General features: G+C 36.5%; 1 protein-coding gene across 1 annotated transcript; it reads left to right on the forward strand.

Annotated features, from left to right (window-relative positions):
• The first annotated feature begins 5,076 nt into the window (after nt 1-5,076).
• On the forward strand, nt 5,077-11,981 carry LOC110895223 (probable plastidic glucose transporter 1). The gene is made up of 11 exons (XM_022142502.2): nt 5,077-5,303; nt 5,404-5,509; nt 5,810-6,010; nt 6,303-6,515; nt 6,632-6,725; nt 8,983-9,139; nt 9,235-9,381; nt 9,922-9,995; nt 10,478-10,566; nt 10,676-10,790; nt 11,505-11,981. The coding sequence occupies exons 1-11, from the start codon at nt 5,111-5,113 to the stop codon at nt 11,697-11,699; spliced, it is 1,584 nt and encodes a 527-aa protein (XP_021998194.1). The 5' UTR covers nt 5,077-5,110; the 3' UTR covers nt 11,700-11,981.
• Nucleotides 11,982-13,320: the final 1,339 nt, after the last annotated feature.

Genomic DNA, 13,320 nt, shown 5'->3' on the forward strand with positions numbered 1-13,320 from the left:
AATCTGAAATATTATTAAAAATCAGAATTATTAATTAGCATAATTTTTATTTTTATTATTTAAATCTGAATTATAATTCTTTAATTATTCAGAATTATTCTTTCATTTTCAAAAATCAGAATTTTTATTTTCACAATTAACATTTTAAATATATATATATATATGTATATATATAAAAGCAGAATTTTGCTTTATATATTTTCAGAATTTTTATGTAACAAATATATTTTATTTAGACTATAAATATTATCAGATTTATTATTATTTATCTATAATATTTATATATATGTATTAGAAATCATTATTTATATATAATCCATTTTAGTTATAACATTTATAACATTTTGATAAAATCAGTAACATTATCATAACAATATATATAAGTAAAATCAATATTTATTTTACTCATTTATTTGTCATATATTTTTTTAATATAAAAATATGAAACATAATATTCTTTTTATAAAATGCCTTGTTATTTAATAATCTATAAATTCCCCATATTTAACAAATACTCAAAATTAATAGGGTAGATCTCTTGTGCAACGACACTTGGAACGATCCTCATATTCTCTTTCCAAGAAATACGCAACGCACTCCAAGGTGAGTATACATGACCCATTTTCTATTTTCCACTTTTGGGTGCAATATGTATTCTATATCAAACATCACAATCACATCAAACATTTTTGCACACTCTATCCTTACTCTATGTGATACATTTTAATCATGTTAGACATGTTATGCTAATGTAAACTCTCATGACTATGTGTTCATTAACTTCGTACAAGCCTCCCCTAACAATGGTAGCGCTATAGGTTGAGAAACGCCCTTCCTGTTCTATGAGCAGGTATTGTTAGGTTAAACTATGTCAACCTACTCAAACTCGTTTGGGTACACTTTAATTGCGTTAAACTTTGGTTTGGGCACATAGAGTAACATCGTTTCGAGTATATACTGTTAACATGGTATTGTATTCACATTTGGATATGAGCAACATTTTAAACACGTACTATGCTATGTATGAAAACTTGTATACTCGCCAACATGTTTTTGTTGACTTTATTTTAATATATATTGCAGGTTGAATGTTCAAGAATCAAGAAACAAGCTAGGATGGCTTTAGAAACCCATTTTAGCATTTTAGTTAATGATTGAATTTATGTTTGTTTATTTGAGACAATGTACCTTACCTTAGAAATTAATAAAATGATTTAATATATATTGTCACATTTAGTGTTATGTTGTTTTGAGCAATTTGTACGTCTCATCCCGATGTTTCCGCCATCGGTTGGGGTGTGACAACAACAGAATATTATGAGTGGCATACTTCGTCCGCAACTTTCTCACCTCCTTCATTTTCCTGCTCCAATTTGTTAAAGGGCGACAACAGAATATGAGGGCCGTTCAAAGTGTTAGATGGCGACAACAGAATGTGAGTGGCATTCTTCTCTTTCTTCATCCCATTCATCGTTCGTTTCTTCGTCTACTTTCTTTCGCTTTTTCGGTATCTTACCGGTTTGCGATCTTGTTACTCTCTTTGTTGCTGCAAATAAAACAGGTTTAACACATGTTACTTAATTTCATTAAAATAAAACAGGTTACCTAATATGTTTTTGATAAAATAAAGTCAGGTTTAATATATGTTACCTATTTTTATAAAAATAAGACAAGTTTAACACTTGTTAGATAACTTGGAAAAAATATGAGAGCTTAACACATGTTAACTAATCTGATAAAAATAATACAGGTTTAACACGTGTTACATAATTTGATAAAAATAAGATAGGTGTAACACATGTTACACTAACATGTTTACCTGATAGGAGAGGTTTAACACATGGTAATAAGACGGGTTTAACACACGTTTACATCATTTGATAAAAATGAGACAGGTTTAACACATGTTACACTAATATGTTTACCTAATCAGGGAGGTTTAACACATGGTACCCTAATAAGAAGGTTTAACATATGTTACGCTAATATGTTTATATGCTTTTGAGTCCGTTGACTTGTACCCTAATATCAGACAGGTTTAACACATGTTACGCTAATATATTTATATGCTTTTAAGCCCTTAGACTTGTACCCTAATATCAAAGGTTTACCTAATTTGTTTTTGACAGAAAACAAGGCAGGTCTAACACATGTTACCTAATATGTTTTCGATAAAAATATAAGACATGTTTAACACATGTTTTTGACAGAAAACAAGACGGGTTTAACACATGTTACAAATCAATAGTTTTAACGTGCAGTTGGCAAGTTGGCAATCCAAAAATAATAATAATAAATAACCCGAGGCTGTTTCTACTCAAAATAATTAACACTTTCTAGTCACATTCAAAACAAAAATCACCATCGATCGAACCAAAAAACACGTACCGATTGGAAAAAAAACATAAAAACCAACATTAACACTTTTTAGTCTCATTCAAAACAAAAATCACCACCGATCAAATCACACACCGATCGGACCAAAACACCTACCGATCGGAAAAAACAGAAAACCCAACATTTATCTAATCAAAACACCTACCGATCGGAAAAAAGCAAAAATCATCACCGATCAAAACACCTCCTGATAAAAAATCGAACCAAACTTACTTGCTTCTGCACTTGCTTCTTGCTTTCTTCCATTTCCGGCAACTTTTACCAAATGATCACAACTGAAATGTTTATCTCATATCTAGTGATTTAGATTCACAGTCGCACCTTGTTTTTATTTTTCTTTTGCAATTCACTGTAGCACCTTTTTCCGGTGCCCCTTTTCTTCTCCGGTCAGATCATCTTCTCCGGTGCTCCTTTTCTTCTCCGGTCAGATCATCTTCTCCGGTGCCCCTTTTCCGGTCAGATCATCTTCTCCGGTGCTCCTTTTCTTCTCCGGTCAGATCATCTTCTCCGGTGCCCCTTTTCCGGTCAGATCATCTTCTCCGATCAGATCATCTTCTCCGGTGCCCCTTTTCTTCTCCGGTCAGATCATCTTCTCCGGTGGGTTTTGGGAAGATCGATTGTTTGAGAGAGAAAGAGATGAATTTGGGTTGAGTCTTTTGAAATGTTTGAAATGAGGTTGGGGTATTTGATTAGTTCTTATAGATATTTGTGCACCTCCTTTAATGCATGTCAAATCACATAATATTATAATATATATAATGTACTACAATTATGGTTAATTTTACCTAAATACCCTTCAAATACTTTTGTTGACCTCATCATTCTATTAAATTTAATTAAAAAAGGCTTCAAAATTTATGAGCCATTGGATGATCTTGATCAATGGTTATAGATTGGGTTTCCTAGGTTTTCTTAGCACAAATAAGTTTTCTATACATCCTTCCCCTATATATATATATATAGGGGGCTGCTAGAATGAAAACCACCTCGAGTTGTAAGAACCGCGAGAACTACACCCCACGGGTGGGCGTTCACCACGATTTTTTTTACAACTAGATGTGTAAATTATAAACACAGCCTAAAAAAAAAATTTAAACGCCGCGGCCGAGGGGGTAGTTTTTTACACCACAAGTTTGGTGTTTTTAATTTTTTTTTCTTTTTTCTTTTTTTTTTCACCAAACTTGTGGTGTAAAAAACTACCCCCCGGCCGCGGCGTTTAAATTTTTTTTTACGGCTGTGTTTATAATTTACACGTCTAGTTGTAAAAAAAAATCGTGGTGAACGCCCACCCGTGGGGTGTAGTTCTCGCGGTTCTTACAACTCGAGGTGGTTTTCATTCTAGCGGCTCCATATATATATATATATATATATATATATATATATCAAACTACAAGCCTAAATACATGTAAATAATAATCACTTTTTTTTTGTAATATATTATATTTATATAAAAATAAAATATATTATAAGTAAAGTAATTCGAGCTAAGCCGAGCCGAGCTACCAAGCGAGCCAAACCGAGCCAATTTGGCTCGTCATGAGCCGAGTCGAGCTAGACTCACTTTCTAACCAAGCCATATTAAGTGAGCTTTTTCCGAGCTAAATTCGAGCGAGCTTTAAACGGGCTACGAACCGCGAGCTTTTTGAACAGCCCTAGTCTCAAAGTGTTATATGTCACCCCAATATATTGGTTTCCATTCTAGAAATGGGAATTTACGAAAATGGTTAAGAATAAAGTTGACTTTCCAAAATAGCCAGTTCATGCGTCATTGGAACAGAGCATCATCACTCTTATGCGTCCTGATTCTTAAATGGACACGTGTGAAAGTTGGGAATTTTATACATGTGGGACCCACCATCTACCACCCCACCCTAGCCCCTACACCCCCACATCACCCCTACACCCTAGCCTCCAGCTCTGTCTCCTGTGTCTCTTTCAGTCCCTGTTAATAAACCCACACATCTTTAAATAATCTCCATGGATAAAGACCCATCTTTCTCACTCACACACATTTTCAACATAGAGACACAAGGAGAGAAATGAAGAAGGCGGAGATGGAGGGTGGCCGGTCGGCCAACTACGACGGTGGCACGACGGATCTCCACCCCCAAATCCCAACCGCCGCCATGGTTGCTAGAAAAACGATCTGAAATCAAGCCCCCTAGTTGCAGGTGTCGGAGACGAAGCTGGAGGCGTCTGCAACTCGCTGGAGACGGAGCCGGAGGCGTCTGCAACTCGCCGGAGACAGAGTCGGAGGTATCTGTAACTTGCCGGAGATGACTGCAACTTTCAGACGCATCCCGGCACTTCCAGACGTATCCCGCGCATCTGAAAATTAAAGACGCAACAAGGGGCTCTGCGGACGAATAAACTACCTTGGGATCTGTGATGCGCTGTTCTAAGAGCGCATGAGATGACCATTTTAGCAAGTGAGTTCGGTCTTTTGGCATTCTTGTAATTTCCCCTTCTAGAAACTCTAGAAACTGACAAGTTGATTATTCCTAATTTAAGGGCATGTTTGGCTAAGCTTTTTGAAACAACTTATTGACTTATTGGCTTTTTGAAAAGTCATAAGCTTCAAAAAGTCTGTTTGGATTGAGGGTGTATGTGAGGAGAAAAATGACTTTTCCAAAAAGTCACTCGATCCTGACTTTTCAAAAAGTCATAAGTCACTCATGAAAAGCTAAGCCAAACATGGCCTAAATTTGATCCGATGCTTGCAACCGCCACCGTAAGCCACCGGTGGATCACTCCATTCTCCGGCATCCGTACGGCTCCGCCATTGACTTCTGCTAACCCCTCACTTTACCGACCACTTCGTCTACCTACCTCCTCACCGCAGATCGATTTCAAGGCTTATTGCACCAACAAATCACAGCTTCCTGAAGTCATCAATTCTACTTCAGGTTTCATCTTCCGTTTGATTCAAATGCGTTAGGTTTTTAATCACAACACTTCATATCTTTGTATTACATCGACAGATAACGGTTATCTCGTTTTTTTTAGTAACGAAAGAAGAGATTAATCAAAACGACGACGTCGGATGGCTACCTGCATTTCCTCATATACTAGTTGCTTCCATGTCGAATTTCCTTTTCGGTTTTCATATAGGGTAAATTGCTTTCAACTTATGAATATTGTGTGAAGATCTGTGATCAATTGCACATGAACAATAATTATTGTGCTACTTCACTTTGTTGTAGTGTAAAAGTACTCTAGTTCAAAAACTATAGCATGATATATTTGTACGATTCTCACGTTAAGAGCTGTTTGTATTTGATCCTAACATGCAATAGATAATTGATTGAATTTGGAACACAGGCCAACATTTTCAAATACTAGATCTATTTTTCTTGTCTGGAATTGTAATTCTAGGGCAAAATTTTGAATATAGTTTAACTGTGTGATGCAGTTTGATGAATGGTCCAATATTGTCTATTGCCAAAGAGCTAGGGTTTGAAGGGAATTCGATTCTTGAAGGGTTTGTGGTGAGCATATTTATTGCGGGTGCGTTTTTGGGAAGTGCAGGTGCAGGTTATGTGGTTGATAAACTTGGTTTTAGGAGAACACTTCAGGTCGACACATTACCGCTGATTCTTGGTGCCATTTTAAGGTATCTTTGGCTTGATTTTATACCGCTTGTTGTGAAATAACAAATTGTTAACAGTCCATTTTAGTGTTTCTAGTGTTATGTTTGTTATATGATTGCAGTTACATGTGTGCACACTACTTTAATGTAATAACACGGTATGATATATTTTACCCTACAGAGTACAGTCGAAGGAAAAACAAACGGACCTCTGCTAACTTATAGCTTAATCGAACAAGTGAAAAAAACTTCACTGCATAATGTCACTCAATTTCAGTTAAGCTTACTTGATACGGTTAAATGATCCTTTTGACAGTGCACAAGCCAACTCTTTGGACCAGCTATTGTGGGGACGGTTTTTCGTGGGTCTTGGTATTGGAGCAAATGCGGTTCTTGTCCCTATTTATATATCAGAGGTCGCACCAACAAAATACCGGGGTTCATTGGGGAGCGTGTGTCAAATTGGCACATGTACGGGAATCATAGCCTCACTCTGTTTAGGAGTTTTCTCAGAAAGTGATCCTCATTGGTAAACTCTTCCCTTTTTTTCATGCTTACCTGGAATTGACTTCAATTTTGTTAATCCGTATTATTGGTAAAATCGTGAAAAAAATTTTAACAAGTTATTGAACTTTGTTTTGACAGGTGGAGAACAATGCTTTATATTGCAAGTGTGCCTGGTTTTATTATAGCATCCGGTATGCAGTTTGCTGTAGACAGTCCCCGCTGGCTATGCAAAGTAAGGATCCGAGTATAACTTTGGTAGAACAGTCTGTTGGTTTAATCAAATTAGTCTTTGGGGCTGTTTGTTTACCTCTTAATGAGGCTCTTAATGATTCTGACCTCTTACTGGTTCAACACTTAATGGTTCAGACTGTTTGTTTCGCGAGCAGATGTCTGAATGGTTTAGACATTTGCCTCTGAATGGTTAAGCATTATACAGAGTCTAAATGGTTAAAACCTCTAATCTGAATTGGTCAGACATTTGCCTCTGAACGAGTAAGCATTATACTGGCTCTTAATGGTTCAGACCTCCTCTTACTGGTTCAGCACTTAATGGTTCAGACCTCTTACTGGTTTAACACTTAACCATTCAGATGTTGCCAAACAACCCCTTTATCTCTATTTAATTAATTGATATTGATCCGGATATTCTACTTTTGACTTTCTTCATTAGAACTGTTAGATGAGTCCGTAGAAGTTGTTATGATAATTAGTTTTGGTTATTTCTTTCTAGAATATAGACCTTGCAGTTTACATGTGTGGCTATAAATCATAGGCTCGTGCAACGAATTCCATCCAATTTCCAACCAAACATGTCATCACTTGAACAAAGATTTTAATTCTAACGTATTCTACGATCCAATTCCATTAACTTGCAGCCAACAACATGCACCCCAAATGCCTATATGGTATCTGAGAGCAAGATCGAATCCACAAAGTCATTGAAGAGTTGATTACTAAATACGTTAATTTAGCAGCTTCTGTGAGAGTGGCACTTCTGACTTAACTCCACCAAGATGTGACCCTCGGCGATGTATGCTAGATTTGGAGGCATGCCACTAATGGGTAATAATGCAAAGGTATCCAACAAAAAGAGTGGATCTACATAATCTTACTTTGTTAGATGAAGTTCGAGGCAGAATACCGAGGTCCTAGCCCTTTCCAAGTGTGCAAGAAGCATTCTCAAAAATCTGCCATGATGTAATTCCTGAACAGAAGTCATATATCAGACACAAGGTAATTCTTGCAATCATCCCTGGTGTGACCAATCTAAAATCCAACATCAGAAAGGAAAAGTATTGGAGGCTGCATGGTAAACAAGTCAAGCCATCAGGCCATATTGTGGTCACTGAAAACTATCCGTTTTGACATCAAGTGGATGGGTGATTTACAAACATCCAATCTGCATGAGCAGGAAGTAGCATTTCTGTTGTGTCCCAGACCGGTCACGTAGCTACGGCCTTGGTGTGAAATTCGAAACATGTGAGTGGATTGTTGACTCTGGAGCTATGTACCATGTGTCTAGAGACATCAATGTCTTCAACAAACTCAGTCCCAACAGGACCCCACAGTCGACACTATTGATGAGATTCAATCTATGTAGTTAATATCAGTGGGATATCGGCCCTCTACAAAATATTGGTGTCAAATATCGGTCCGTAATACCGGTTTCGATATTGACCATTATTTTGGATGCCTTGGTTGATGTGGACTCGGAGGAAGATTCATGGCTAATGATTAGATCATGTTTCAAAGATTGGCACTTTTGACTTTTAACTTTTGATATTACCATTAATATTATATATGTTTTACGTTTTATGTATGTATATATATATATATATTAATTCTGCATGATATTAAAATTACCGTTATCCCACCGCAATAACCTATTTCTCAAATATCGGCCCTTGACCGATATTTGATTTTGGACCGCATTAACTGCATAGGATTCAATCAGAGGTAACAGGTATAGGTTCAGTTACTATATCAAAAGATCACTCTTGACTTAGTTCTTTATGTTCCAAATCCCACCTGTAATTTGGTTTTCAGTTAAACTTATAAATGATCTCAACTCCATTATTATTATTCTAACCCCTACATTATATTAATTTCAAGACTCAACTCTTAATCTTTAAGACCGAAACCACAATAGAGCTGCCACCAAGGAACTCGATTAGTGCGGGATCTACTTCCAAGTTCCAACCGACCGTAATACATGTTAAGGACCATATTCATATAGCACTTTAGATTTGAGCACCTAAATTTCTTGTACTTGAAAAGGTTGTTTCCAAATTTGATCATTAAATATTTAATTCTCTTTCAGTGTAAAATCTGTTAGTGTGCAAAACATAGTCGAAAGTCTTATCCTCCTTAACCATGCAAAAAGAACATCTCAGGGTCTAGATATTTCTGCATTTGAATAATTAAATTCTTTAACTTCTTACTACAACAATTTCAGGATGTTGTATTCATTGATTGTGTTGTTTCTGAAGGCTGGGAGGCTTAACGATGCCAAACAAGTTATCGCTAATCTGTGGGGGCCGTCTGAAGTTGAGAAAAGTATCGAAGAATTTCAATCTGTTCTTAAGAATGACGGTGGTGACTTGGACAGCAGTTGGTCCGAACTTCTAGAAGAACCTCATTCTAGAGGTGTGTTATTAGTGACCATGAAATCCTGTTTTAAGGGTGGGTCTGAATCAGATTCACATTCACCTAACTTGTCTCCAATGGTTTGTACTTTGTAGTTGCTTTGATTGGAGGTTCTCTATTTGTACTGCAACAATTTGCTGGCATCAACGCGGTCCTTTATTTTTCCTCGTTGACTTTCAAAGACGCTGGGATTACAAACGGTGCATTGGCAAGCTTATATGTCGGACTTACCAATTTTGCAGGTCTATAATGTGATAGTAGAGTAAAATGTCATTTTTGTCCTTGAGGTTTGGCCAGTTTTGCGACTTTCGTCCAAAGGTTTGTTTTTCCGCTTCTGGATCCAAAAGGTTTGTAATCTTGCCATTTTCATCCGACTCGTTAACTCCATCCATTTTTTCCGTTAAGTTAAGGGTATCTTCGTCTTTTTTTATTTAGTAAGGGTATTTTGAATACTTTTACATTATGCTAAATGCTTGTACAGTTTGTACATCAAGTGAAAAAGACCGAATTGCCTTTTAAGTTAACAAAAAAGACGAAAATAGCCCTGACTTAGCTGAAAAAAATGGATGGAGTTAACGAGCCGGATGAAAATGGCAAGATATCAAATATTTTGGATCCAGATACGGAAAAACAAACCTTTGGACGAAAGTCGCAAAACTGGCCAAACCTCAGGGACGAAAATGACATTTTACTCATGATAATATTAACTAACTACGCAATTCTTGGTTCACACATGCATGAAATCAACTGTATCTAATTTATATTACATTTATGGTGTACAGGTGCACTTTGTGCTTTATACTTGGTTGATAGGGAAGGAAGGCTGAAGCTTATAATCGGAAGTTATCTAGGAATGGTAAGATGTAATAAATTATCTTCTTAAACATAATATTAACGTTTTAATTAAAACTAGTGGGTTACCACCGGCGCTCCACAACGGGTGGCTAAACATGTCATTATAAAATTTGAGGGGCTAAAGTTGTTTTAGTTAAGGGGCTAAACATGTCATGATAAAAGTTGAGGGGCTAAAGTTGTTTGACTTTGATGTAGTTAAGTGGCTAAACATGTCATTATTAAAGTTGAGGGGCTAAAGTTATGTATTATTAAAGTTGAGGGGCTAAAGTTATGTATTATTAAAGTTGAGGGACTAAAGTTGTTTTAGTTAAGGGGCTAAACATGTCATTACCAAAGTTGAGAGGCTAAACATGTCATTATTAAAGTTGAGGGGCTAAAGTTGGTTAATGCCAAAGTTGAGGGGCCAAAGTTGGTTGATGTGATAAAATAGCATATTTATAGTATATATAATGAAATTACTGAAACTGTTGCTTGCCTGTACAGGCAATAGCGATGTTTCTTGTTGTATATGCTATCAGCTTTCCTATAGATGAAGAGCTTCGTAGCAACTTGTCTATTCTCGGGACTATCTTGTAAGCTGAACCTTTGATACTTAAGATCATCACTTACTTTTAGAGTTTATTTGGAAAAATATTACTAAAAATGGCATCTCTAATATTATAAAATATTTATAAATGTAAGGTATATGCTGACTTTTGCAATTGGAGCTGGTCCAGTCACCGGTGTCATCATACCTGAGCTTAGCAGCAGCAGAACACGCGGGAAGATCATGAGCTTCAGTTTTTCAGTTCACTGGGTATCGATCATATTTTTTTTAGATTTCTTGGGAACTAGATATTCGATTTACCTCTGATATCAAATCATAAGGCCACCAGCCTGGTGTAAGCTGCGTTTTATCAGGTCCCACTAATTAGCAGGGTATTGGTGGGTTTTCCATAACGGGTTCTCACGCTTATCAAATAAAAGAAATGAGTATAACCCTGGATCTAAACTTCTATAAAAAAAGAGTAAAATGTCATTTTCGTCCCTGAGGTTTGACCAGTTTTGCGCCTTTCGTCCAAAAGTTTGTTTTTCCGCATCTGGATCCAAAAGGTTTGAAATCTTACCATTTTCATCCGGCTCGGTTAACTCCGTCCATTTTTCTCCGTAAAGTCATGGATATTTCCGTCTTTTTTATAAACTTAAAGGGCAATTCGGTCTTTTTCACCTTATGTACAAGCATTTGGCATAGTGTACAAGTGTTCAAAATACCCTTAACGAAGAAAAAAGACAAAACTACCCTGACTTGACTTAACAAAGAAAAATGGATGGAGTCAACGAGCCGGATGAAAATGACAAGATTCCAAACCTTTTGGATCCAGATACGGAAAAACAAACCTTTGGACGAAACTCGCAAAACTGACCAAACCTCAGGGACGAAAATGACATTTTACTCAAAAAAATTATTGCATATTTTTTTTTTTTGAATGTTGAGATTAACCAGCAATTCTGAGTTGAGATTTTAATTCAGGTGTGTAATTTCTTGGTGGGGCTATTCTTCCTTAAGCTGACTGAGAAATTTGGTGTTGCACCGGTTTATGGGAGCTTTGGTGCAGTTTCTATATTGGCCGCACTATTCTCTTATTCATTCTTAGTTGAAACTAAAGGGCGGTCTCTTGAAGAAATCGAGTTGTCGCTAAACTCTAATTTCGCCAAACGTGATTAGAGTAAGTTCTCTTAACTTAGGTCCAAGGAACCAAATAGCACGTCTGTATAGTTCAATATATAATATTTAAGATAGATTTGCTTCCATATTCATTGTGTAGATGTACATATAAACAATAAAGCCTGTTCTGTTGTGTAGATGTACATATAAACAATAAAGCCTGTTCTGTAGGTTTGACAAGGGCTTTTGTTTGTAAATGTTGCAATTTGATCTCTTATTTATGTTGAGTTCAGACGCATATTGTACCGGGTTATTTGTATATTTCATGTTAAATTTTAATTACATATCATTACAGTATCTGGGATTTGTGATATCTTATATTCTTATGCAATGGAGTCAACAACCTAAGTGAGAGTTGAACAATAGTACTATCACCCTTAAAGAATGATGTGGTTGCAGAGCATTGTGTTGCGACAAATGAGTCGTTGCACTTCTAAATTTGTGCTACGGACACCTAGAATGATCCTGGAACATTCTCACCTGACTACAACGTGAGAGTAAGTAAATTGTTTGTGGTGAGTAAAGCAGAGCAAGTTAATGAGTGAGGGTATTGAATGTACTTACCTTCCAAGAGTTATATTTATGGTCTTGGTTGGAACATTATAGTCTTGGTTGTAATATTTATGACAAGTACTTTTAGCAAACACCAACACCGACACAATCTATTGTCCTTTTAGGATTATATGTGTTTTTGCATTTTGTTTGAATATGGTTACATGTGTACACAAACATTTTACAATGGTAAGTCAAACATGTGAAGTTGGACGCACTGTTTTAACGAGTAACAGACTCTGTTATATACATGCACATCTCGGACTGTTGTATACACATGCACATCAAAACTCACTGTAAATTCAAACCGTTGTAAACTCGGACACACCATTTTACTACGCCGTTATAAAGTTGCATGTAAAACCATTGGAACATTGGATTAAACTTGTAATGTTTGGTGTAGTGGTCATCAAATACATTTGCTTTGCAGACCGTTTCGATTCAAGGCCAGGGATGTTCATGAGTTGGGATTTGGTTTTCTCAATTCATATATTTTCTCGGTCGAAATTGAAAGTGAATTGAATTCGTGGTGCAGTGATAAGCACCGGATTCCCCAGTAGGAAAAGTACCATATGTGACTCTTGATTTCACTACTTCCTACCATACATCTTGAAAGTCATGTGCTAGCGTAAGGTGCAAATTATTTAATCTCACTGGCCAGTAGGGTATTGGCGGGGTCCATGAGTTTTCAAGTAATAGGTTCTCATGATTAAAAAAAGGAACCGGAAACCAAATTTGAATTCGGTTTGGTTTCAAACCGAAAAGCCCTCTTTTTATCAAGAAGGGTGTTCATCACTTTCGCTTTCAGGTTCCTCGGGTTGTTCTGTTCGGTTTTCTTGGTTTTGTAATAGTATGCATACATGAATTTAGTTTCCTCGATTTAATCGAATCAAACTAATTGAAACCAAAACCGATTGCCAAATTCGTTTCAGTTTATAACTACTCTGTTTGTCGTAAAGGATCTAATTACAAGCTGGTAAGCGGGCAACAAGCTGCACAACGACCCCCTTTTGAATGGTACTGAAAACAAAGCTATGGTTCTTCAGCACCAATGAGTTACTGTGCATGA

The sequence above is a fragment of the Helianthus annuus genome, chromosome 12 (assembly GCF_002127325.2).
Source record: "Helianthus annuus cultivar XRQ/B chromosome 12, HanXRQr2.0-SUNRISE, whole genome shotgun sequence".
Classification (NCBI taxonomy): Eukaryota; Viridiplantae; Streptophyta; class Magnoliopsida; order Asterales; family Asteraceae; genus Helianthus; species Helianthus annuus.